The sequence below is a fragment of the Cyrtonyx montezumae genome, unplaced genomic scaffold (assembly GCF_038088225.1).
Source record: "Cyrtonyx montezumae isolate F1298 unplaced genomic scaffold, pur_monq_1.0 scaffold_10, whole genome shotgun sequence".
In the NCBI taxonomy this organism is placed as follows: domain Eukaryota; kingdom Metazoa; phylum Chordata; class Aves; order Galliformes; family Odontophoridae; genus Cyrtonyx; species Cyrtonyx montezumae.
The window spans coordinates 33329395-33357228 of NW_027071826.1; the positions used below are offsets into that span (position 1 = coordinate 33329395).

The 27834-nt window shown below is 38.1% G+C and overlaps 1 protein-coding gene across 1 annotated transcript; it reads left to right on the forward strand.

Moving 5' to 3' along the window:
- Positions 1-27834, forward strand: LOC136060347 (cytosolic phospholipase A2 epsilon-like). Its single transcript, XM_065754784.1, has 20 exons — positions 1-30; positions 1169-1241; positions 12365-12501; positions 14015-14146; positions 15230-15270; positions 15900-15942; positions 16595-16658; positions 17132-17295; positions 17558-17650; positions 18664-18701; positions 19165-19300; positions 21062-21198; positions 21693-21915; positions 22486-22600; positions 23099-23236; positions 24962-25069; positions 25204-25398; positions 25874-26040; positions 27147-27333; positions 27552-27834. Exons 1-20 carry the CDS (start codon positions 1-3, stop codon positions 27758-27760), a joined length of 2430 nt encoding a protein of 809 aa, XP_065610856.1. The 3' UTR covers positions 27761-27834.

Here is a 27834-nt window from a genome sequence, read left to right on the forward strand (position 1 = left end):
ATGATGGCATCATATTGGAGTGCTCACAAGGTAAGAAATTCAGACTGTAATCCATTAGAAGCTGAAGATGTTTGGGAGTGGGCTTAAGAATGGGACTGTTGTGCCTCAGAGAGATCATGGGAGATGATAGTCCAAATTTACATATGTATTTACTTAGATTAAGCAACTAGGCAGCCCTGTGGAAGCATTTTTGGTAGTAAAGAGAAACTGAGGTTCATAGTGATCCATGTAGAGGCTGGGAAGAAATCTGAGGTGCTAGCGGTTTGCTGGGGACCTTGGTTGAGTCTGTGGTTTGATGAGAGCACTATGCATGTTAGGATCTTTCTCAGCATAGCATTTGCCAGCTGTGAGTATTCACTATGCCCACAAAGCTGTGCTAACATCCACCTGCTTGTGGTTTACGTAAGAAAGTCATAGACTAACAACAGTGATTAATCACGGACACAAAAATGGTCCTGGTTTGATATTTATACATGTCTGACACCTGAGAAAATTCTGATCTGGATTAATTTAGAATCTCTGTGATTTTATTTTTATTATTCTTATTTTGGTGTAACACTTCCAGGCAGAGAAATACAAAAAAAATCTTTATTGAGCTTCAGGTAGTCTTATGCTCTGTCCTTTTCTCAGCTCTGAAATGAACATAAGTTATTGACCATGAGCAAGTTATTTTTTGCTCCTCTTCCTTAGCTGTAAAACGGAAATTACGGAGCATGTCTGTCTATCAGGTATGCGTATTAGGGTAAGTGTGCATAGAAGCAGATGAAGTGCTCAGAGACCTTCAGTGTGGGACTCTAATGGCTTAACAAATATACTGAATGAGAGTCTAACTATACTAGCTACAGAAACACTAAGGATCCTATAGGCTCAGCCTTTCGGAAGGAAGGGGGACTAATGAAGAGAATCTAGCAATGGTCTTTGCATGGAGACTTGTGTTTAAAAGACAGAATGCTCCCCTTCTTGTCCTCTCTACTCTTTTCCCTGTCCTTAAACACTGAAACAGCCTCATGGGAAGGAGTAAAACATGACTTTTTGGTGATGAAGGGCAGGAGAATTATTCTTGCAATTTTGCTGATTGACTTGAAAATTGCAACACATACTTATGTGAGGGCATGCTTTTTGAAGCATAAATGTTTTAATAGGTAATTATTTTGTTATTGTCCTGCAGTGTGAAGAATGCCCATGCATCTCCCTCTCAGTAAAAATCATAAGGATGAGAAATCTGAGAAAGGCAGATCTATGTGAGTATTGCAGTCTTCCCTTGCACTTCCCAGTAGTTCAGTTCTGAAAGCAGTGAATAAAACTGAGTGCTGTAGCTTGTGTCTGTGTATAAAGTGTCAACATGGTTCCAGATATTGCTGTATATTTGAATTTGGACTAATCTTAGAATACATTCTGTTATAAACAGTTTACAGAAGCATTGCTATTAATGGAAATAACAAAGGTCTGCTGGGGTACAATGTGAAGTATCTTAACAGCTGAAAAGCTTCAGAACCAGTTTTGCTGAGCTTACTAGTTATATTTTGTGATGTGCTGTGATGAAGGCTGCACCTCTGATTCTAAATGAAAATGCCAGCACTGATGATGAATGGCGGCTAGAGGTTGTGGGGTAACATGGTAACTTAACTACTATCTCTCTGTCTTTGGCAGACAGAAGAAATATGTTCAGGCACTTTCATATTTCCATATTTGATTTAAAAAAAAAGGAGCATTATGTAGCTTGTTGTCAGACTACTCTTTCTGTGAAATATTTATTGAAATGCATTTAAAATAACAGACTTTCAAGGAAAGAAACAATATGACTGAAGTGTTTCTGGGAGCTTGGTGGAATAGGTGAGTGGAAAGTAAAGAGAGAAAATCTCAGTGGTTACTCAGGTAGGAGAAAACCAGACACAGGGCAGCTCAAATATCTGTACTGGGGAGAAGGATTAGGGAAGGAATGCAATGGAAGGGAAATGGCTGTGTATCTTTACGTATTAAGTGAACTCAGCAAGAGTATTTGCCTCCTGAAAGCCATACGTGGCTTTCAGAAAAATATTGGATTGCCCCTAAAGATTCTGCTTACCTTTTTTTAAGAGCTAATGTGTTGTCAAAAGGTCAGTAAGTGATAAAGTAGTCACTGTTAAGAAGAAAGTTAAATATATTTTTAAGCATAATAATAAAATAATAATAATAATTTATATCATAATTCAGTGAAACTATTAATAGTATCTCCAGATAAAATTACAAATAATTTCAGGTTTACGATTAGTCTTTGCTCAGGGATTATTTTGGATAATAATTTATGTGGAAATGCATTAGTCATTTAACTCATGAATTTATTTACATATTTGTAAGCATTTGAAACATTTGACTAAACTTTTGGATTCTCCCTAAAATTGATTATATTTCCCACACAAAGTTACTTGTTTTAATCACTAATTTTTTTTTTATAATTTAAAGTTATTAAGTGAGAAAGAGTTGAAAGACGGCACAGAAATAGTTAAGGCTGCAGGAAGCCACCAGTGCATTGATGGAGTCAGAGTCTGATTAGATTGGGTTGTATTTTTTGAAGACCACATGTCAAAGATGAATATACTTCGCTTCTCTACATCTGTAGCACTCTGCAACTAAAGGGGAGACAGTGTCCTCCTTTGTGTAGAGGGACTGTTACCCACAACCCACAGTATTCATACCTCCTAAGATCTTGCACATATTGTATAACACAGGACTTGTTTTTTGCACTACAGGATGTCTGTGGCAGTCTGCTATGATCATGATCTCCTGAACTTTTCCCTTTATGTCAGATAAAAGGTTATATTTGTATGTGGTGAGAGCATAATAACAAAAATTAGGCTACTAATGTGTGTTGAAATCGGATACGAGTAAGACTTACTCATGAATCAGAATGGTTTGCGCCTACGTTGGTAAGTAGTACACAGCATTCCCAAGATGCTGTTGCAATTTCTGCATGTTTGAGTTTGGCTAAAGATTTTCTATCAGAGTTGTAAGAATGCTGCTAACAGACCAGTCATCTGGCTTGAGAATCTGTTCTCAGAAGTGGACAGCAGATTCTCTTGGACAGGATGGACACAACATTCTTTTCCCTGCCTCACTTATCCAAGAGGTCTGTGGCTCAGAGATCTGGGACTTGGAGGCCACCAGGAGGTTTCACTTTGATACCTTACAGCTCACTTTGCAGTGAATCGGAGCCCAGATTCTTCAGAGTCACAGGAAAACACCAAGAGCACTTCCAGGGTGTTATCAACTTTATTGAAGTCTGTGTGTTTACATTACTGATTAAACAGTTACAAGTGCTCTTTCTCTGCAGCTATATAAGGTGGTAGTATGTGGACATCTGTTTTTTGGGTTTTTTTTGTTTGTTTATTTTAGTCTCTGAAATCTTAACATCATTCATCAGGCTGGCTTGAAGAACAGACAAAATAGGGAGCTGTGACACATTTCTAGGGCAGGTACATGAATATGACTGCTTTCTATCAGCTGAGAAGAGCTGACCTTGCTGCTTCTGGGAGAGAAGTTAGCTGTGTCAGTAGAAGTAACAAGGTGAGAAGCGTCTCTGCTCTTCCCACTCTTGTTATTTCCACTGAAGTGCATAAAGCTCAGGAACAGCTGCATTGGATCACACTGAACGTGTCTCCTGCCCAAGTATGAGGAAGGACAAAGACAGATGCTATGATCTCAGTGCCTCATCTTTGTGGCAAAATCAGTTTTACTTTCACTACTGACCTTGCTCTTCCATCCAGTGGCTTCCTGTGATCTTCCCTTGTTCTTCCTGTCAGCTGGCATGATGGAGATTGGTTTTCAAAAGGTTCCTACCAAATTTAGGAAGAAATCAGCTGTTGCAGAAGTCTTGTTTGCCAAGGGCTGGTCCATCATCCAAGATCCCTGTAGGAGAGCACAGTCTTCATCCCCAAGTCCCTCCATGCATTTCCTCACAGACCCCTTTGAAGCTACCTTTATGCAGGACACTGCATTTCCACCATGTGAGAGTTTCCTTCTGGAGAGAGACCTTACCTACTGACCAGCTACAACTGCATTTCAACTCACATGCTGATTATAATAAGAATTAGACCTACACTGTGTAAATTACTTATGGCAGATTTCATTGTCAGTGTGGCTGCTAGATAAACAGAAGTGCAAGATGCAAAGTAAACACCCTGGCTGCCAGCACTAAGCCTTGACTGCTGTGCTGCTGCCACATGCAAGTGCCTGCAGTCAAATGCTGGCCATAGCCTTTCTGCAGGCAATGAATTTTGGCCATTCACTCTGACTGCACCCTTGGTGCTCTTCAAGTTGCTGCTGCTGTTGCACCTGTGATCACATCCCCTTTAGCTTCCCCTCTCAGCCCAGAGGCTGCTGTGCAAACAGCTTGCAGGTTACTTGCCCCAACTTGCTCGCTGTGGGCTGTCCTGCCTGACTTGTGGGAGCACAGCTAGAACTTGCTGCCCCTGTGCTTCACACAGCTGGCTTATCTGATTTATCATGGCCTTTTATGTAGGGTTCAGTGCTCTTTGGAGAGGAAAAATATGCATCTTGAGCTTTGCAAACTCAACCTCATAGACGAGAAGCCTATTTCAAGGGCTGCAAGTGAAATATCAACTAATCTCTGCTACATGCATGTATTTCACAAAAAATATTCCTATTAGGAGCAAGAAGATATCTTTAAATGTCTTTAATATTAGCTTGCCTTGCTTTGTATTTAACAAAAATTAAAGGTTCCAGAAAGTGTGTGCTGGAATGGCCTAGAACTACAATTTTTATTTTTTAAAATTTGAAAACATAATTCTCAATTATCATTTCATTAGATAAACCTTCTATTTGTCTTTATATCTTGTTCATAAAATTATAGATCACTAAGTTTGGAAAAGACCATGGAAACCAAGTCCAATCATCAACCCATCCCCATTGTGCTCACTGACCATGTCCTTCAGTTCTATAACTACCCATTTCTTTAACACCCCTAGGGATGGTGACTGTACTGATTTCTTGTGCAGTTATGGTGCTAAGCCTGAGTCTTGTTGCTGTGTAATTTAATAACAAACTCCTAATACTGCACTGGTCATTAATCTTAAAATTTGGAAGGGAGTGTCACTATTGGTTTCCTGATATGATTCAGTTCTGGGCAATAAAAAGACCATAAAAAGAAATTCCCTTTAACTTCTGCGTTTTCTAAAGGAAACTGGTAGGGAAAGAATGATTGAAGATATGTTCAGCAAGCTGCATATGATGCTTCTTATCTTTTCCACTGCTCACAGCATGGCTGTGAGAGAACAGCAGCAGCTATAGTGTGAGGTGGGCAGGCAGGAAGTATAGATGAGCCAACCAGCACTAACACTTAGGCTATCACTTTCCTGTTAAAATGAATATGATCACCTAGGACGACGTAGTCCTTTGAAGAGCATTTTTATATTTGCAAGACATCTAACATAAGTTCCTTGTGCTCCTGGCAGCTCAGGCAGGCTGCATTTGCATTGGGAGAAATCCTCATGGTAGATGAAGAGAAATGCTTGGCAATAGAAATCTGAACAAAGACTGATAAATAGTTATGCAGATAACTACAAAATTGCAACAAGTCCAGTGAACAATGATTTCTTAATTGATTAAGAAACGGAAACAAACAAATATTAGAGCAATTGCTGATCACCAGGAACTCCTCCCTGTGACATCATACCTGAAGGTGGGACTTTCTTACTGTAATTGTAAGCTGTTCAGGTCAGGATCAAAGTCTAACTGAATAACTACTAAGGCACCTGGCAAAGTGGAGCTCTGGTTTTGGTTGATGTTTATCATAGCCAACTAATAAACCACAGTTAATAACACGAACAACAAATGAATGGTTACTCAATACTGTCTGAATCACCTTTAAAGTTGCAGCTGTTCGTAAGCCTTTTCCCTTCTATTCAGTTTTCTCTTGGTTTTCATTCACTCACGTTATCCAACTCTTCTCAGTCTTCCTCAGTTCATTCCTACTGTCTACATACATGCAAAAAATCCAGTTTCCCTCCAGTCACACATTGTGTTTTCTAGTCCGATAGACTATTTCTCAGTCTTTCACTTTCCTGTTTCTCAAGCCTGTAGCAGACTGCTGGCAGAAACACCAAGGAGTGTATTGTATACAGTATATTGTGTGTTGCTTTGTATACAATTGTATAGTATCCTGTAGAATGTAAGGATTATGGAGATGAAAAACCTAAGCTATGACTTCATAGCATCATAACCTGCCACAAAAAGACACAATGTTATGCACAACCAAGGAGCCCACTAAAATATTATTTATTTAGAAATCTTGATCAGGGCACCTCCTTCTAGGTGAGAAATACCTGCTGCCAGGTATTAATGGATTGTACATAGACACATGCATCTTGCTTGTGGTATGTGTTAGTCCCTGTCAAGGTTTATTCTCAAGACTCAGATCAGTGCCAGGGAAAGCCTTGCCCACAGGCAAAGGTATGTAGAGCTTGAGGACCTTTACCAGTGATGGTCTCCAGAGAGAAGCTTCAGGCAACGTTTTTACTGAACTGTAGTCATTGATTACCTTGTAGATAAGAACCAATAACCCAGATGTGATTTGCTATTATGTAGGATGGTAATGTAAAGAAGAAAGTCTAGATTTAACATGATAGTCTGAATAGCTGAAAAGGTATATGTAAGTGTGTTCGTGAGGCTATGACTTCTCTCCTGGGTATTTTGTCTTGTCGTAGTCCTTGCAGAGACTGTAAGTAATGCTGCTCAATTTTAGCGCTGGTACTTCATCATTTTCTTCTAGGTTGCTGATTGCTAAACTGGAAATCTTTTGGAATGTCTGCCTGGTAAAATCTTTGCCCATTCATCCAGTATCAATCTTTACTACCTTAATTTCAAGAATTCCCTTCCAGTTCAAGAATGAAAGCTAGACAAAAGGAGTCTTGAGTGTAAACATTTCTTTAAAGTCATATTATATATGTTCTTAATGTGTTCATTCATTCCTTTTCACAGCAAGGTTGCTGTAGGCTCCTAGATTAGTTTGAGAGTCCTAAAGAACTCGTCAGAAGTGAGCTCATTTGATTTCATTGTGAATGTAGGTTTGATAAAAGACTGCCTGGAGGCTGTCTATCTATATGCAGTCTACTTTGATGTGAAAGAAGCTGCCAGTGATATTTTTCTAGAACAGCCATATAAAATGTGAAGACATGACTGACAAAAGCAAAGCACATGATTGCAACACATACAAATTTAGTATTTATGTCAGTATGAACCAATGCTGTGATGTAAACTTTTAATCCAGACTGAATGAACTGTAATCTCTGTGTTACACCCTGTAGGTCCAAGATTCACTTTCTAAAATAGTGACTGAGACTTACAAGCTGAATTTTCAGCCACAAAAAGACCCATTTATGTAGTGGTGCAAAACACATCCTTGCCTCCAGTGAGTCGTCCCAATTTGTTGTAGAGTTTTTCTTAGTGAATTAACTCATCAGTACTGATGTCTCTACCTTCATACTAGCTGCTACAAGTCATCATATGAGGGAATGAGTTTACTTATTGCACACTACTTTTTTATTTAATTATGATGATGTGCCATATTACTTCCATGAGTTTTCTTTAGGAGCAACTCTTCCATCCCTGTCATAAAAATTAAACATCTACATCTATTTATTTTTACTTATGTGTGTAGAATCTACAGTCAACTCCTATGTATTCTCATGGCTACTTCCTCTAAGTGTAACTTTGGGATATTTTTAACCTTGCTCAACATATTTGCAAATATTTTCCACTTCAGGTTTGAACCAAACCAAGACAAGGGAAAACATCTCATGCCAACCAGCTTTTTCCTAGCTAACATATCAGGCTACAGTTTCTTGGTAGCTTCCACTTCAATACAGAATTTGACTTAAAAGATGTAAAAGATGACAATAAAATTTGTTTTTCCAGTATAAAAGTTGTGATTTCAAGGTTCTGAATATCAGTTAAAACATTCAGATCAGAAATGCTGCTGCAGTGCACTGTCAGTGCTGCAGGTTAGCCTTAGTTTTTGCACAAATTCACATCTTCCATGAAGTATTGCTCCTGCTCTTTCAGAAAAATCCTAGAAGAAAAAATGGAAAAAAGAACGATAATTATGTATATATTTTTATAAATCATGTCAGTGATGTTTCTGAGACAAATCAATGAGGCAAAAATAAATGTATTCGGTTTAGCTACACGTTAGAAACAGAATTGTTTTTATTCTTTAACTGTGTTAGCGACATTCTTCAGAACATTTTCTGGAAAAAAAATATCTGTTATTGTTAATCTATTGGTTCAGCTACTTCTGGTATTTTGTTAGCACTCGTTTTCTTTGAAATCCAGGGCATCTCTGTGTGCTGCTTGCAGCCTGCTTCCAGGTCTGTTCCATGATGTTTCCCTCCAATAATCGTGTTTTGAATGTTTAGCAGTTCTAATTACCCACTGCATCTGCAACAGTGTCAATGTTTAGATGAGACATAATATTCTGTTAAATTATTTTTAAGTGAAAATGAAATAACTTTCTAAAAGAGATTCTCCAGGGACAGATGTGAGATTGTGCCACATATCACTGCAAGGGAGTGATAGAACAGAGGATGCCTGACCTCTTTACAAACCTTTTGGACAAAAATGTACAGCTTTTTGGTTCCTATTGCCTGAAACTCAGGAAGTGGGAACAGTTAAACAATGACAGTGCTTATGAAAAGTCTAAAAATGAGCCTACCTGTGGAAACTAGTGTGTGTAGCTCCTAGTTTCACTTTGCCAAAAGAGAGCATGTATAAGGGTGAACTGTACCTCTGTTAGCATGAACAAATTTGCAAGATCAAGTACTTGTATCCAAAATACCACTTCAGTAATGTGATTTATCTCTGTTGCTCCAGAGGAGTTGGAATGGAATGGAAAAATTTTTGGCAGAACTGTTTGTGAGAATCTCTGCTTTGTGTGGTGTTGCTTTTTGTGCTGTTTCCTTTTGACAATTATGTTGAGCTCATACTCAGATATGTATGGATCTAGGTCATGGTACGTGGACACTGTATATTTGTATGGAAAAGGTGTTTGCTTTCCCAAGGAACTTACAATCTTATCTGTACATGTAATAGAAGGAGGCTTGCAATTGCTTTAGAGATAATGAGGCCTGTCAGCACCCAGATACTATATTAGAATATGTGATTTGGGCTGGTGTACAGTACAAGGATTTCTCTATTGCTTCCTCCTGAGACAGTCAGGGCTGGGAGAGAGACCAGTCAGTTGGTTTCCATGTAAGATAATTGATGTGTCATGATTATTCTGTTTATTGCCTTCTGGCGTAAACACAGGCATCACATGGCAGCAAGTTCATATTTTCCATTTGATACGTTTGTAGCATCACTGGGAATAATCCTCTTCTTCTGAAGCAGCATCAAATTTACCTTATCTGTCACTGATAAGTATCTGGGTAGGGGTACCCTCTGAAATGAATTAAACTGTTTCACTAGAGCTAACTTTTTTAGAACTGGAGCACTTTTCCTAATCTTTGTCTTTATTTCCATCCTGCCATACGGAGACTCTGATCATTGTTCTCTTTATAATAATCATTTGGACATCCCACAGTCTAGCTCAGACTGTTACCATATTCTTTGTCAGCCTTTGATGTTGAATTAGCAAACTCAGTTCTTTCAGTCCTTTCTCAGATGCTAGGCTATCTAAACCAATGCTCTTCAATATGGACATATTTAAATTCAATAGTTGGTGACAGTAAAGTCTTTTTTTGGTGGAAGGAGGAAGGAAGTTGAAGCGAGCCGGAGCCTGAAAGACATCAAGCATCCATTTGTTCCTGTACATGAGTAGGAGTATATGATAAGAGATCGTAGTCTCTGCACTTAACAGCTAACACTGTGTATTTGGGATCTGGTCCAAAAGCTATGCATATCTTTGTTGTGTGTGTAAGTTATCAGATAAATCCTGCAACGGTGTATTTTTGTGGCATAATTAGTTTTTCTTCATGCAGTGATCTGTCTGTTTCAGATTCAAATGCTTTTATCTGCATTCTTGTCTTGGGCTACGTTGAGACTCAGTGATTACTGGCTGAGCTGGTATTAGCGTGGATCATTAAGCTGTGGGAGTTTGTTTTTCTCTTATTAATAGTGAACAGCCTGGCTAAAGCCTGGAGTAACTTCTCAAGTTTGCTGTAGTTCAGCTGTGTTCAGAGAGGATGACAGATTGAGGAAAATTCTCACCATAATTCCACCTAGGTTCAAGTCACGAGTTTAGAAGTGGCCTATTTGATACTCTGAAAATATCAAATGTTCATCTCCTCAAAGAGGATTCTTAGCTAGTATACATGGATATCCCAGACCATAACTGAATAAATTATCATAAATACGCATAACTACTTCTTTGACACTGCCAAAGGATGTACCTATGCAAAATCAGTATTCTCATTTTTTACTTATCAAAACTCAGTGGAAGAATTGTAGAAAATATTGTGGTGAAGGGAGCTAGAGAAATTCTTTTATGACTTCCTTGATCAATAAATTGTTATATAAAGGTACATTATGCATATTCTGCATCTAAATTTATAGCAATAAGTCTAAATAATCCTAATATTGATTATCAGTATAGGGTCTGCATTTGGAACGTTAAAGTCATACTTTCCTGCTATTGAGTGTAACGGGGAAAAATATCAAATGCATGCTGAAAAACTAGATGATGTTTAATGTTCAAATTTTATCAGAAGACTTGAAAGAAATTCTACATAACTTGATTTCATAAATTGCTTTAAGCAATACCTATTCATTGCCACATAAGTAAGACCATAAGTATAAAGAAAGTGTGGAATGGGAACCAAGGGACTGACAGAGAAAGAAAAACATAATTACTAATATGGTACTCTTGTTTTGTGGGTTGTGTGGTACTACTAATAGTAGTAGGGTTTTTTTTTAGTTTTTTTTTTTTTTTTTTGTACAGTGCTTTTAATTGTGGGATGTCAAAACAGATTACAAATGAGGAAATGATAGTTATCACTATTTTATTGATGTGAAAATACAGATAGAAAATATACATTTAAAGTAGGCAATTGTCCACAATGACCTAGCAGCCTGGAGATGAGCTGGGACTGGAGCCAAAATGTCGTGAGCCCTTTTCCAGCAGTCTGTCATCATGCTGCCTCTATCATCATGCTGCCTCTCAGCATGTATCCCATAGTCCAAAACTGCCTCTTATTACACCAAATCTGACCTGATACCATGATCATAAAATGAGTTCTAAGGGCTGGAGACAACTGAGGTTGCTCAGCAGTCAAAAAAAAAAAAAAAATCTGTTGTGTAGAAGTGAATGCAGAGCAATGTATGAACCATAAGATAGCAGATTTGCTCCAAATGGGAGGACTAGAAAGGGTGAAAAACAGTGCAGAGGATGATTCCTGCCGTACTCTTCACTGTATTTTCACAGTCACAGCTTATTAACCCGTGTTTGTGATGAGCATAAGTTCTTTCCCACTCTTAGGAAGAGATGCACAGCACTGCTCCCTGCAAAACTAAACAAACAAACAAAACAAAACAATAACAGAAATGTCACAGTAGAAGTTTCAGTGAGAATCCTAACCAAGAAACACTTTAAATACATCAGGTTAGCACGCAGGTGAAAAGTTAATAGCACAGACCTACAAGTACCCAGCTTTGCCTCTCACTTGAAAGCTGCAGAAATCCCCAGGACTCAATTTGTCAGTACCTTGCACAGCTATGCTCCTCTGCTGACAGGCTGTTTGCCTCCATCTGAGGAGGAGGCAGTTCCTAGGAGCCCACCCCAGTGCAACCTGCATGTATCATGAAGTTTTAATACTGTATTTGAATGAATTAGGCAATCTTGTGTTCAAACCACATTTAAGGTAATTCTAGACTTAGAAATTAGAAGATTGCTTCACAATTATACTTAGAATATATACTTAAATATATACTCTAAGTATATATACTTATATATACTTAGAAGTTACTTCACAATGGGCAAAGACTGCTCTTTATCTAAAGTTCTTGAAGAGTTAACTAGTTAAGCATTTAACCTTTAAAAAAGGTTCTCAAATTGTTCATCTTCACCATGACAGAGATCTCTTGATTTACAACAGGCTGGGAACATATCAATGATAAGTTTTGATATGTAAAGCTATTCTTCCCCTCCCCCCACCAGTTCCCTTTATTTCAGTAGCTTCTTTGAATCTCCATTAATGACCAGAGCTTCAGATTGCTAGACAGGATCAGTTGTAGTGAGTGCTGTTGAGTAAAGAACATAAGAAAAGTGTTAAAACAATCTCTCCTTTTTACAGTTTATTGCTATAAAGTGCTATCAGCTTTTGTTCTATGATTTTTGTTGTAGTTTGTTAGTTAAAACATATCTTTTTCAATACAGTTAGTCAAGCTGATTGCTATGTAAGCCTGTTTTTGCCCACTGCCTCGCCTGAGTCTGTCCGGACCAGAACCATCAAGAACTGCAAAGATCCAGTGTGGAATGAAATATTTTTCTTCAGAATCCAGAGCCAAGTAAAAGTAAGATGCAGAGTGGATTTTGTTTTTCTTTTAGGACAGAGATCTCAATGTGTTATCTGTTTGTAGAATATCATAAAAAAAATATTTGCAAGGAGCTTAAGGGTTGTGGGTAAGCGAATATAAGAACAGCATGCAGCAGCAAAACTAAATTTTATTTTGTGATGTGTAGAAAACAGTTGAGATTTCACAACTATTCACATATCTCATAATGTTCTATCATTTTTTCCCTTTTTCTTTCTTTTTTCTTTGTCTTTTTTTTTTTTAATTCTTGCTTTTCAAGAGGTGGGCATTTCATAGTAAATTGAACAGTTTAAAAAGGTAGATATGAACTAAGTAATGGAAACAAGTGTAACAATGCTGTATTTTTGAACTCTTCCTTTCAAACTACCTCAAATTAAAAAAAAAAAAGAAAAAAGATATTTAAAAATTTGCTAAAGAAGATCATCTAAGCTTTTACTGTGATAATAAATATGAAAGTATAAGAAGATTTGCAAGTCCTACTATCCATTTCCTCCAAAAGACATCCTCCACATCAGAGTCCAAGGATGCACAAAGAAGCTAACCCTTCTTCATATGTGGGGAGATCAAACCCTTCTTTAAGACTTGCTCCGTTTGGTTGCTGCTACTAGTGACAGAGCAGAAGTGCACTTAAGCCAAGTGCCATATCAGCAGGCCAGTCTGCTGGCTCTCTTGATCATCAATGAATTCCAGCAGAGTATTCAGAATAGCTCACAGTATTGCTATACCACAGGTTCTTCAGTCAATTATACCTTTGGTTTTGTCTGCAGAAGCTGCCAGTGCAAGTGCCCAATGGCTCGGTTAGTTCCACTGGATAAGGTAGCGCTGGTCCTGTTTGGTACCATTTTTAGCTTCAACATGTCTGCCATTCTGAGGTCAAAGTCCAGTCTTTCTCTTGCATACCTAGAAAAGGTCAAGTTCTTTCAAAATACCTCTGAGACACAATTTCACCAAGTCTTGCAGGTTTAGCAGGAAAGGCAGAAGGCAAAGCATGAACATTTTAGCATGAGAACACCCACTGATCTGCACCTCTTGTACCTGATGGGCTTTGTTCATAGTTGATGAGTTCATAGGTCTTTCAAAATCACAATAGTGCATGTAACAACCAAAAAATATCTTGGAGCCAGTGGCTCAAAAGGGAGCTGCTTGAACCAGTCCTTCAAGGAGAAACGTTTGGAAAGACTTCACTAGTACATTCTGTAGTATGTAGCAGGAAAATAATCCTCCCTTAATTTTTGGTGAGTGGCAGCAGCAGCAGGGTTGCAACTAGCAACCACTAGTTGCTGCTGCTTTAGAGTGAGATAATATAGGTGTATAAGTATATGAGATAATATGTTAGTGTTCAGAACATATTTATTTATTTGTGTGGATGAAACTGTTGTGCATGCTCTCTCACTTCTCCCCTCTATCTTCCTTTACATGCTGAGCATGTCATCTCATTTCTTCATAAAGTCTTCAGACAGAAATGTTCCTAACCCTCTGCCTCTATTCACAGAATATTCTTGAGCTGAAAGTCTATGATGAAAATACAATAACTAAAGATGACCTCCTCTTCACTGTCCTCTTTGATGTTGCTAAAATACAGCTTGGAGAAACTGTACGCTTGACTTTTCAGCTAAATCCAGAGGTGAGGAATAAATCAGTCTTGCCCACGTGAAGGAAGCTTTTTTTTTTACTTTTTTTTTTTTTGCTTTTACCTCTCTATATAACTTACTGTAAAGCAATTGTAGATGGGAGGGTTTCTGCCCAATACTTTCCAAACCTTGTTCAGTAGAGTGAAAAGTGCTCCTTACTTTGAATGTTTTTGCTAGCTCCTCAGTCCTTCTGGCAGCAGAGTTCCCTTTTATTATTATTTTTATTTATTTTTCCTGTGTCTAGAATCTGTTGCTGAAATAGATTTTGTTGGGGATAGAAGACTCCATTGAAATACAAACTGTGCAAAGTTTCTGTCAGAATTTCTTTTCCTGAGACTAGCACTTCAGAATTTTGCCATGAGCTGGCACAATTACTGGAGTGCTCAGTCAAAGGCTGATAGCTTGACCTGTAATTCTGTTATACGCACCTGAGTAAAACACAAAGATCCATGCTGAGGTACTAAAGCTGGCAGATGGCCAACTACTGCAACTGTTTCATTGCTTCAATGTGTCTGAATGCACATGTGACATCAGTATGAATGCTCAGTTTAGATTCTTTACAGTGGTGCTGTTTCACTGACCTTTTGAGTAGGATAAAGTACTAATATTCTGCTTCCATAAAGGTGATATTGGCAGGAAGTTTGCTAAATTGTCTCTAAGCTGGTCAGTGTATTATCTCTATTCTGGGAGTCCTTTTCATCAGAAGAACTGAAAAAGCCCAGTGCTCTCCTAGAGTAACAGCTCTCTGATAATGATACCCAGGAAAGCCAGGGGATTAGACAGTTTTTAGCCAATATTTCTAGCAAACTTATGTCTGAGAATTCCCTAGGTGACCATTTTACTCAGCCTCATCTCTGAATGGACTAGCACAGTCTAATGACTTACGGTTAACAAAAGATGGAGAATACTTTCCAAATCACTCTAACTCAACTGCTTTTACTTGTTGGTGCATACCCCAAAACAAGAGCGAATTTGGATTTAAAGAGCCATTTCAGGAGCCAGAAAACTTATTAACAAGCATAGCTTGTGACAAAGAAAATTAATTCAAATGCTTAGAGAAAATTGATCTTTTACAGACACAGGAGGTGCTGGAAGTTGAGTTTGCATCAGAGAGCATGTGAGTAAAACCTAAATGGAAAATAAGAACTGTAAAACATGCTAGAGTTTAATATAATGTAGTTCAAAGCAGCTTAATGGTCACAGCTGATATTTATCAGATTATCTGCATACTGGCAAAAGCATTCTCTTCTTTATCTACCAGAAGTCATCCTGGATACTAGTTTATCCCAGTATTTCCTGGGAGTGGGAGAAGGATGATGAGAACTGCAGCAGATGTTCTCAATACTTCTTAGTATTTATTACTAATACAGGTTGACCACAGAAGCTGTGGATGCCCCCATCCCTAGAGGTGTTCAAAGCCAGGTTGAACAGGGCCCTGGTCAACCTGATGTAGTGCCTGATTTAGTCGTTGGCAATGCTGCCCACAGCAGAAGCTTGGACTAGATGACCTTTAAGGGACCTTTAAGGTCCCTTCCAACCCAAGCCATTTTTTGATTTTATAAGTACCATAAAAATAAACAAGGAAATCACATTTCAAATGTCTTTTTTGAAGGTAGCAACAAAATTGAAGATCAGTTTACAGACTATGTTAGATGATGTAACCTTTAAGGAAAGTGTTATTCCCATAGTTCATTTAAAAAGGTATTTAGATCATGTTCTGATTTCATATTTTGTTCTGTCTTTCAGCCCAGTTCCTCCTGAAAAGCTTATCAGTAATGGTGTCTTAGTGGTAATTTTAAACTATTTACCCTTACTTCTGTGTTAATTTTCTTTCTGGTGTTGGGAATGATAAATGTGGGAAGGACCCCAGTGAGGTCATTGCAGTCAGAGCTGAAGGAAAGAGAGATACAGGGGAGGGAGGTGGAGGGGAGGAGTGTCATAAACTGTCAGCCATCTGCCTGCACGGCTCCTAGAATGAGGATGTATTAGGAAGGACTGAATGTAGTCACTTGGGATACCCACGGGTCTGTCCTCCATCAACAGCTGATAGCAAGCTTCTTGGCAGAATCTGAATGTTCCTTAATTTGCTTGCTTGCCTCTATGCCATTCCCTCCGGGGTCTGCTCCTGGGACTTGCACAGCCATCCCTATCCTGGATGTAGTGAAACTGGCTTTACTGTCTGCCCCTAACTCACTGCTTGGAGGAGGTAGCACTTGACAGTACAGCTTCACACAAGCAGGACTGCAAGGACAGCTCTGTGATTTGGCTGCCCATCAATCCACTCTCAGGAGGCCTTGGCACACTCCCACTCCTTCCAAACACAAAATGGGCAGGTGTCCAGACCCCAGGAATCCAGGTGGCCAGAGAGAAATAGCAGTGAAGTGACTCATGTGAGACGTGGTTTGGATATTTAATTTTCTCATTATTGATCTCCGTGACAGTCTCGTGAAATTTGCTGCTTGGAAGTCCTTGTGGACAACAGACAGAAGAAGAAAGAAACTTCAGGTTAGACCTTAAGCTGGAAACAAAAATTTTTCTTTCTTTTTTTTTTTTTAACATTAAAAATATGCTACAAGAAAGGAAATGTGATGACTGGATCTTAAACCCTAGTTTAAGTAACCCTAAGTTGAAGTAGAAATTATTTAGATAATTAAGAAATACTTTTATTTTGTCATTTTTTTTATTCAGTAATTTCCCTTTTTCTTTACCGTTAGAACACAGGTATTAGATGGTGACAAGTAAGAAAAGTTGTATAGGTCCAACAATTAATGCCTATGTCAAATAGCAAATTTGGAGCTTGAAATTAGTGCATGAACCTTATTAGTACTGAAAAATAGAAGTAAATACATTTTCCTATCTCAATTATTTCAGTTTAGCCCAGTTTTTCTGTATGTCTGAGTGTTTTAAAAAGCTACTACTTTCTTTCTTTTCCCCTGCAATATTTCCTGTTTGGGGATATGCTTGCTTGTTTGTTTCAGAAAAAGACTTCCTGTTCACTGTGAAGGGATCCTATGAACAGAACCAGACCCTGTCACTGGGATCTCCCCTGCAAACCTTGAGACCTCTCACCTTCCATTATCTCAAATATGGTCTGACAGAGCTGTGCATGGCTCTGGCAGAAAGGAAGCCACTCTTCTGCTTGGTATGTTATCTTCTGCTTGAGTAAGCACAGCAAATTCATAGTTTTCCATGTTTCACTGGAACATATGGAAGAAATTTGTGTTTTTTTTTTTTTAATTGCAAGTCAACTTCTATGATCATCTGCTCTGGAAGAGCACAAAGGTACCTAAGTATTAGATACCAAAACTGCTGGGAGTCAGTCCTATTAAACAAAAAAGTTGGTGACAGTAACATATATGGTGTGTACATAGATTTTAAAGGAGAATAATATTTTATTTTTTTAGTGTACCTCAGATGAAGAGAAAAAAAACTGTGCTGCATCCCTCACTATTCCTCTGGATTCACTTCCCTTCAAGGAGAAAGTTGCAGTGGCAAAGGTGATTGACAATAACTCCTTAGAATTAATCTGAAGCTGTGGCCTCAAGATCAACAAGCACGAGTTAACTAGATTGCCATGAAGTTTAGATATCTAACTGCTAATCCTCATTATCTGCAATGTACTGATCATTAGAAAACTATACATAATTGTAGAAGTATATATAAGGATGTGGGGGAACTTTGGAAGGGGATACAGTGCCTGTAAGGAACTCTGCTTATTGTGACTGTTTTATGCAAATAAATTAATTAAATAACTCTGACTAGTATAAACTCACACAGTGTAACAGACGATTTTTTGACTTGTTTATAGATATGTCTGTGATTCTGACAATACACAGTCCTTACGTCTGGCTCTTTTTATCCTATCTTCGTGTTGAAGTTTGCTACCTTCTGAAGTTTTAAGTAGGCTTTTTTTTATGGGATGGTAATTCTTGATACTATTGTTGGCACAATGATCCTGTATTACAGAACTGCAATCTCAGCAGGTTCTGAGCAACCAGGAAGGGTTTTACACCTTGCTTAAAATTACTGTCCAGTAAAAATACAGTGTCTGGAAGAGGTTTATTTTGTTTATAAGATGATGCACAGATGTGATAAACTTATATTCCTGTACAGAGAAGAATGGACCTGCACATTTTCATCTAAACTTAGCAGAAACAAAAATCACAGCCAAAAATTTGAGAAAAGGAATTCTGTGATAAGCTGAACTAATGCCAGTCAGAGTGTATCCAGTGAAACAAGGCACACTGGCAGAGCTGGTGCTGCTTCTTGCTGTACACACTGATACATACATCTAAAATGACCAAAGCTTCTATATAAAAAACGTTAGTGACTTGGAAAGGTTCTAAAAATTGAATGGGTTTTTTTACTCTTACAGTTTTGTGTGTCCAACACTGTTCTCAGAAAAAGTGAAGGGCTTCAAATATTTGAATATATAACTTCAGGGAAATGACAAAATAGCATCTCCAATTCTTACTATGTGTTGTGGTTTTGTTTTGTGTTGCTTTTTCAGAATGAAACAGTCAATTTACATGTGAAGTCAGTGGACTGGTAAGAACTTGGTTTTGGTTTAAAGAACTGGTAAGGACTTGGTTTTGTAGTGAAGATCTTTAGTGGCTGAAAAAAATCATGGAACTACAAGTTTAGAAAAATGTATTTATGCCTCATTTTCCTTGCTTGTAAGGAACTCAGTTGAATTTATAAAACTTGGAGTAATTAAGGCAATAAATCTTAAATATTTCAGGGTTTGGTACCTGTAAATGGATATAATATTTATGTTGGACACTTCTAGAAAATCAGTGTAGAAAAAATGAATTCTATTTTTTTTCTTTAAGACTTCACAACTTTTTCACTTAATCTTTTCTGATATGCCTTTGTAGGATCACAGTAGCAGCTTTTTAAATCCTGATAATGGAATTTACAACTTCTAAGCATAGGTCCATACTTTATTTGTAAGTGATCACATACACAAGCTTCTTATATTCCTTTTAACCATGGACTCTGTCTTCACAAGGTCAAGAAACCTTGATGTTCGTTTGGACTTTGATCTATGCATGGAGGAGAAAAATTTCCTACATAAACGAAGGAAATTGGTGGCTTCTGCTCTGAAAAAAGCTCTTAACTTAGAGCAGGACCTACAGGACCATGAGGTATTGGGGTGCCATTGGTCTGAACTGTGTTGTGTGACAGGGATGAGTTAAATCCACAGCTGGTCATGTATTGTTCCTTAACCATCACTAATGTCTTCTGTGCCTCATGTAAAGCATCAAGAGATGTTTAGATGAAGCAGCATGAGAGCATGGGTAGTATCAAACTCACTTGCTACACCAGTTGTCTCAGAAAACAGGGTAACATAAATCAGCATATTTTGTCTGCCTTATTTCTTTTTCAGCTGTGAACAACCATCCTGGTTAATCTTATTTTAGTTGAATATTCAATCACCAATGCCCAAATAAGGCATTTTATATTGTTAGATTTTGAATGGGAAAAAACTAACATTTCAAGTGATACATAGCACTGAAGGATGAGGATACTCTTCAACTGAGACTCTATCCTCTGGTGCGTGTCAACTCAGATTTACTGTCACTCTAAGAGCTCAAAGATATTCAGCAGTTTTCTATCATCTGCCTGACTTTGGGACCATTGTCCCTAGAAATTGTACAGTAGTCTGGATAAGCTAGAAGTGCAAAATAAAGATGACTTCCCGGAAAAAAAGAATCACAGCCCCTTCAGAAACAAATCTGAGACTCAAAATCAATTTTCCAGTTGAGAATCTAAGTAAAGTAAGTTTTCTAGTCTTTCAAAATGTCAATTTAAATTCTGTGTTTGTTTTGTTTTGTGAGTGACCTTAGTCTTTTATAACACTGATTAAGGAAAATGTTACAGTGAAAACAAGAGTGGCCAGGAGATATAACACACCTCAGTATTTAGTACTGTAAGGGTTAGGGTTTGAACTTGTTCACGTGCATGATGTTGTGGGAATGTTTTACTTTTTAGGGAGGGGTTATGGTCTATGATCAGGTACTACAGAAATGCAGTTTTCATTTTGGGAAATGTTTCTTCTTGCCTGTGCATTTCCCTTTGCCCAGGACAGCTGGGCCAAAGGTGTATTAAACATTATATAACAAAATGGTCATATAATGTGCTTTAAATTATGTCCCTGCTTGCTAATCACATCAGTATGTTATTTGTCATTAGCACATTATTTTCAATGAGAAAACAAAAACAAGCAAACGAACAACAAGCAAATAGCATTTTCTCTTCCTAATTATATCCAAATCAGACTACTTTGCTTTATCCTGAAATGCTTGATTTGTATTTGGTGAAAGAAGCACAGCTAAGTATTTTCTTGATGCAATTGCCTGGAAATGTGTATAGGAAATACCATGTAACCACTGCTCTCTCAGTGGGTTTTAGATGGAGGAATTTATCTTCTTGTAATGTGATTTATGTTTCTATTTAGCTAAGCTTTGTGGTTAATCACTGTAATTATATGCTCTAGATACTATATGGGAAATGTAATCCAGTCTTTATATTTGACTTAAAAGAGAGGATAAGCATTTCTGGCTCTCACAATAGAGCTCTCAAGAGATGATGTTCTATAAAGGGAAATGCAACTTAATATTGAAAATAACAAGTCATGAGCTGCTTCAGTAAGCCAGTGTATTACATTATCAAAGGCCATTCTCTGTAGGTGAAAAAATATCTAAACTAGTAAATTGTATGTTTTTCTTTTTTTTTTATTTCTGTGCAAAGTACCAGCATTTCATCTTTTTCTCCTCTGCTTGGGGAAATGATGAAATGTCAGAATTCTTGCAGGACAGAAATGCTATTGTTCACGTAGCTGAGATAGAATGCGCTAATACCAACTATGCTGTTGCTTATGAAGGATTGTGTTCATGCTTAAAAAGGTTCCAGTTGTAGCAGTCATGACAACAGGAGGCGGCACCCGGGCACTGACATCTTTGTTAGGCAACCTTCTGGGTCTTCAAAAGTTGAATCTCTTAGATGCTATTTCTTACATCACTGGGTCCTCTGGATCAACATGGTAAGGAGATCCTGAACAAAGATGTCTTTTTTCACCTCTGTAGACAGCTGTATGAGGTTTATTCTCTTTATTGTGCTGAAGGAAGGTGTAGTTTTTTAGCCTCAAGCTTTTTTACTGTTGCATTAGGAAAGCATTGTGAACCATTTCTGTTGTTTTTATTATGTTGTATATTTCAGTTTCTTCTTCTGAATCAACTTTATCTTGATATTCATCTGCTTAACAGTTAACTTGCAAGGCTTAGCACCTTAATGTAATGAACTGCAAAAAAAAAAAAAAAAAAAGTAGTCATATATGGTAGAATTTTCTGGGATCTAAATAACAGTCAGAAATCAAAGAATCTCTGAGCCTCAAACATGTTTTTAATGAACCTCAGATAGCTTTTATTTATTTATTTATTTATTTGTTTGTTTATTTGTTTATTTTTATGAGGTCCTTAAATCCAAAACTAGAAAGTGGAAGCATTCATGAGCATGTGCTTCCTTTCTTTTCCCCAGGACACTGGCACATTTGTATCAGAGCCCTGACTGGTCACACAAAGATCTCTCTGGACCGATCCGTGAAGTCCGCAGACACATGACCAAAAGCAAGCTGAGCTGCTTTTCCCTGGAGAGCTTAAAGTACTATGACCAAGAGCTAAAGCTGCGGAAGCAAGAAGGATACCAGATCTCTAGCATTGATTTTTGGGGGCTCCTGCTGGAAAAAGCATTAAGTGATGGGGTAGCATGTCTATATTTTCCCAATCGGGTCATGAGTATCGTTGTACAGAAAAAGAAGCTTGAGGGACTGCCACTAGCCTGAGAGCCTGCTGGCATTATCAGACAGATGATTTCTGTTGACTAACGAAGGGCTTTTGACCTAACACATCTCTCAACATATAATTATCATTCCAAGGGAAATCTGGTAGAGCAGGAAACATGTATCTAACTATACCTATATGGGTATCAGAACATCTGGTTACAACATTCTGATTTTGGTTTCTTTTGCTCTGTTTATTCCAGTGAGAATTTGCATAATCCATGCAAAATGGATACGTTTACTGGGAGGAATAAAAATCCTCTGTACCACAAAATTCCCATAGTTCATCTATAAGCAAATAAGCCTTTGTGGGTGTGTAAATGCTTAGGTCATTCTTCAGCTAAAAAAAAATAATGTTTTGGCACAGTATGAAAGAGTAAGAAATGTAGCTGGAAATAAATATTTATTTTTTTCTGTAGTTTTCCAAGCCTGTGCACAATGTCAAGAGGGTACCTTGGTTTTGCTCTTTCTCTTTTTCTGGTCAATCCACAGAAAAACAACCACAAACTGTCTGATGAAAGATGGGCATTAACTCAAGGTCAGAATCCCCTACCAATCTACATGATCCTAAACATCAAAGAAGACTACAGCCTTTCAGAGTTTAAAGGTGATGGTAAAACTAAACTGCATTTGGATTCAGTTGTACCTCTATTACCAATTACAGTATGCCCTGCAAGCCCTTGCATTGCCAAACCATAGCATTTATAAACAGTTCATCTTCCTCTTCCACTTTTAGACTCTGTGTCTTGTTTGGGGGAGACCCAGCTTCTATGGGACAGGAGAAATTTGGGATGTTATTTAGTTCTCCCAAATCAGAGCCTTAGCTCTATGTATGTTAGACTGACCTTTTTTTGGTGTAAACTTCATTTATGTTCTGTCTGGAGAGGCTTATTGGAAAGTTCTGTAGGAACAAGTCTGGGGAAAATTGTTTGAGAGCGTGGCTGAAACTATCTGAATGAATGATATCATTACCCTGATGAAGGCCAGTCTGGGATTAGCCTGCTCATAAAGTTTGCCCTGAAGTTGCTTCCCTGTTATTTCAGGGTGTTTCCTGCTAGGAGGTATGGATACAATGAATTAAAATGTCCACTTTGTTTCTCTGCAGAGTGGGTTGAGTTCACACCTTATGAGGTTGGGTTCTTAAAATATGGTGCCTTCATTCGTGCAGAGGATTTTGGGAGCAAGTTCTTCATGGGTCGCTTGATGAAGAAGCTTCCCGAGTCTCGGATCTGCTTCATGAAAGGTGATATGCTTCCTTGGTAAACCTTGGATAGCATAAAAATGCACTTAATGTGTACAGTCCCTAAATATTTTGGCAGTTCCCTGAAAAGTGCAGGACTGAAATGTACAATTCTTGCATGATTTGTTGAATGCTATTCTTATTGTTGCTATTCTTGTTTCAGAAAAGTGCTTCCAGTAATGCAGGAAGGATAGCTTTGCTATTTTTATGCAACTCTTCTTGTTTTTATATTTTTCTAATACTAGAATTTCCTATGTTGCTACTTTTTATGATAGTTTATTGGAGTTTGGTTCTCTGCAGAAGTGTCCTTTACATGTAAATAAGCATGACACAGAACAGCTCACCAGGAATACCATTAAGAAATAGTATTCTTATGACTGAAAAACCCACATTAGCAACAATAGTGTTTGCTATTCCTTATGTGGAGTGCAGAGAAATTGTGCTCCTCAAGGTATGATGCAAAAAGCCCAGAGTCATATTGGTACTATCTTTAGAAAGTACCTGGGCATGAGAAAGACAGTGTTTAGCTTCACAGACACTCAGAACATTAATTATTGTATTTGAGCTTGTAGTGATGTCATGAGTAAAGTGAAGAGGCAGCTGGGCGACAAGACTCATTATCACAGGAGCCAAGAGTATATATTGGTCTAAAAAAGGGGAGAACAAACTAATGGAATGTAGTTTCACTGGTAACTGATAGCTACTGGAAGTACCAAATCCAGACCCATGAGATTCTGGAGAGTGGAGAAGAGACCCTATTATACTTTTCATTTCCTTCTCCAAAACACTTTGTGCTAATAGTCAGAGAAATAAGATGGATTATAGAGCTACTTTGGACTTTGAAGCGATCTTCTCAGAACATTTTGCCTCTGTTGCAAATATTTTTGCAGTGACTGTAGCATGGTTGTACCTAAGGTGGCCAGGTAGCAAGCACACTCAGCGTATCCAGTCTTGGCTGACCAATGTGTTCCTGTCCTCAGAACTTGAAACGAGCTGGTGTCCCCGAAGCTACAGGCGCATCTTTGGAAAGGACAGTGGAGATTTAGACCTATGTTGCCACCTAGTGATACACTATGCAAGTGCCCTAGAGAAGTACAATTAAAATATACTAGTAATGAGACATGACAGCTAAAGGGGTAAAAAAAGAAGTGTAATTTCCAAGAAGTAATGTCTTAAGTGAGAGGACAAAAGTGGAAGAACTATGGGACTGAGGAGAGGGAGATGAGTCTCACTCAAAATAGCTTACTGAATGGAGAAGCATATAAGAGGTTTTGAAGGTGTCTTGTTTTAGGGAACCTAGATACTCGGCAGACCATCTCAAATTGTGCTCTAACCACTTGGATCTTGTCTGTTCAGGAGTAATCACTAAATCTTTAATTATGAATACAGTTGTTTAAGACATTCTTTGTAGACCAAACCCTTACTTTATGTGAAATGGATGGTTTTACTCTCTCATAGGACAGGAATATGCACGCTAGAAAATGGTGGCTTTTAGTGTACTGGTAATAGCTGTGTGTAACAATGTATTATGGTAGCTGAAGGCCTGGTACAATGTTTAAAACCATTTAGATTCCTCTTGAGGACAAACAGTGAGTTGCTGTGAAAGAACTTACTAACGTTTTTGATGAGATGACACTTTGCATGTGCTAAAAGCCTGTGGAAAGATCAAAGGGATATTTTCCATTTCAATGTTTCTAAGCAGTCTCCCTGTTCCCTATCATTCCACAGGCCTGTGGAGTAATGTCTTTTCATACAACCTTTTGGATGCTTGGCATTCATCTGATCCTTCAGAAAGATGCTCACTGAGGTGCACTCAACCCACAGCTGTTGATGTTGGTTGGTTATATTTCTGTTACTACTATATCTGTTACGATACAAATCTTTAAATAGATATAACATCTGGATCCATATTTTAAGTATTATGAAATGACTATCAAAGCAATAACTTGTTTATGTGCTCTACCTATCAGAAGGAGTTGAGCCTCCTCTACCAGTCAGGAACAATGAGTTGGAGACTTACTTAGTCACCCCTGAATGTGGCCTCATGGGTATTGTTCGGGAAGTCCTGACTGAGAGAGTAATGATCTCGAAGTTCTGCAACTTCCTGAAGGGATTCCAGATGCACAATGAATACCTTCAGAGCAAAAGCTTTTGTATATGGAAAGGTAAACACCCCAATGTATATATATATATTTTTTTTTTGTGAGATAATTGGTATTTTCAATAGTGAAGAGAAGACCAAAGAATAATGGGCTTTATTCTTTACTTTGGAAACAAAAATTTCAAGATAAGTTGTCAGATTTCAAAAGTGAATTTGCAAAACCACTCTAATTGTAGCATAGCTCTATTTTTACTGAAATTAAAATGTTAACAGATACTCCAAGAAATGCCTTAGTTTGTAGGAAGAGCAACTACTGCTCATCAGGAATGGAAAAAGACCAGTGTGAGAAGTGAAGGAGCTCTGTCTTCTTATTGAGGACAGATCTTTCTTTTCTGAGTCAAGAAGGAATTTCAGTAATGCAGCAGAAATCTTGGAAAACAAAAGTTAAGAGGTGGCCTTTTTGCCCTCTTTTATTAGCCAAATAAAATATATACTACTTTTTCCTTGAATCGCTCATCATAATAAATGTTTCCTTTTAGATACTGTACTAGACAATTTCCCCAACCAGCTGACAGAGACAGCAGAGTTTCTGCGCCTTGCAGATACAGCAGGATACATTGATATCAGCTACCCACCGCTCATGAGGCCAGAGAGGAAAGTGGATGTTGTCCTACACTTAAACTATTCTTCTGGATCACAGACATTGGTGCGATAACCACTTTATACACTTGAGTAATTATGGATTTTTTTCCCCCATTTTTAAGTCCAAAAGAGAATAATTTATGCAGAAAAAAACTACATGTGGGAGAAAAGGATTCTTGGCATTCAGTTCCTATTTTCTAGATATCTGGATCTTGCATTAATATGGGTTATCATGACAAATGCCCTAGGGAGAACTTCAGAAGTAGTATTGGTTTTCCAAATCTTTTATTTTAATTAAGTCCATCATAGGTAACGTTACCTTACATTTCTATATACTCCTGGGACCTTGATATGGCTGCTTGCATCTTTTTCTCTGGAGCAGGTACCACCACTGATGAACTCATTTTCTTTTGTCTTGTGAAACCTGCCTAAAGCAGTTGAATTATCAGTGATTTTTCAAGTTCTCATTAATAGAGTGTCTTGACTGTTTTTTTTTTTCCTAAGTTATGGAAAGTAATTGTTTGATGTCATAATTGCTGCTTCAAATGCCAGCTAACAAACTTGACCTTTACTACGTAGAGATAAGGTGAAGCTTCTCTAAGACTGAAGTTTTCATAAGTACCAACAAGAATCAGTGATGAAAGTCCTACATTCAAAAGTGACTTTACCTAATTCAAGATTAAGTTAACATTTTAGTGATGATAGTGTTTGCTCCCAGATGCTCACCTCAGTTTGTATAACCGTGTAAGGCATATAGGACTGTAAGGGGGCATATCATAGGGAGCAACCATTTCATGCCAAATTAATGAAGTACCTCTGTGAACTGATGTTTTAAAAATGTGCCATCTCAGATTCATCCACATGCTGCCCATTTCAGGATTTTCTCCACTAAGGAATATGTTTCATAAGTGGCTGTGTCACCCCTGCACACAGCTATGAATATCTTATTTATCTTACACATAAAGGCTGAGGAGAAGGAGGTAGGGCAATAATCATGAGTGCTAGTTGATGTCTGTTGTTCTGCTGATAACCACTACATAATTCCTCATGAAAGAGACAAACACCAGAAGAAGCATTGTCTGATCACTCCTTCCTGATCTCTGTGAAATGCATTTGATGAACGTGCTATGCGTTATGAAGTGTCTGACCTTTTTTCCTGTCTGCATGTAGCCTTTGGAAGAAGCCTCCAAGTACTTCTCAAAACAGGGAATTCCATTTCCAAAAATCCACCTGAGTGAAGAGGAAAAGAAAAATCTGAAGGAATGCTACTTCTTTGAAGATGCAGAGACCCCAGAGGCACCTATAGTGGTGTTTTTCCCTCTGGTGAATGACACATTCAGAAAGTACAAAGAGCCAGGTAAATCATGGGACAGAGTTGATCCTCCCACCACCCATGCAGCCTTAATTTGTGTTAGAATATGAGGCAAGGGCTGGCATGGACACCTTCCCCTGATGTGGTCCCTATGGAAAGGAATGTGGGTGTCAAGTTAGCAAGGGGAAGTGTTGACATCTATCTGGAAAGCAGGATGCAAGACTATTCTTATGCCCTATCAATGACATTTCTTGATTTGGCAGGTGTGGAGCGCAGCCCTGCTGAGATGGCACAGGGCAATGTGGATGTTTCCAGCCTTTTTTCCCCGTACTGCATAAACAGTTTTACCTACACAGAAGAGCAGTTTGACAATCTGGTAAAACTGACCAGCTACAACATTCAGAACAACAAGCATCTAATTCTTCAGGCTTTGAATTCAGCAATAGAGCAGAAACGGCAACACAAAAAATAAATGCTGTCCTAAGTTTCAGAGAGTTGTCTGTATCACCTTTTTTCCCCTGCAGAAGAGTCAGGACCTGCTGGTAA

Coding starts and splice junctions, on each gene's coding strand:
- LOC136060347 (XM_065754784.1), top strand. CDS start 1: ATGATGGCATCATATTGGAGTGCTCACAAG. Junction 31..1,168: donor CATATTGGAGTGCTCACAAG/GTAAGAAATTCA, acceptor ATTGTCCTGCAG/TGTGAAGAATGCCCATGCAT. Junction 23,237..24,961: donor TCGGATCTGCTTCATGAAAG/GTGATATGCTTC, acceptor ATCATTCCACAG/GCCTGTGGAGTAATGTCTTT.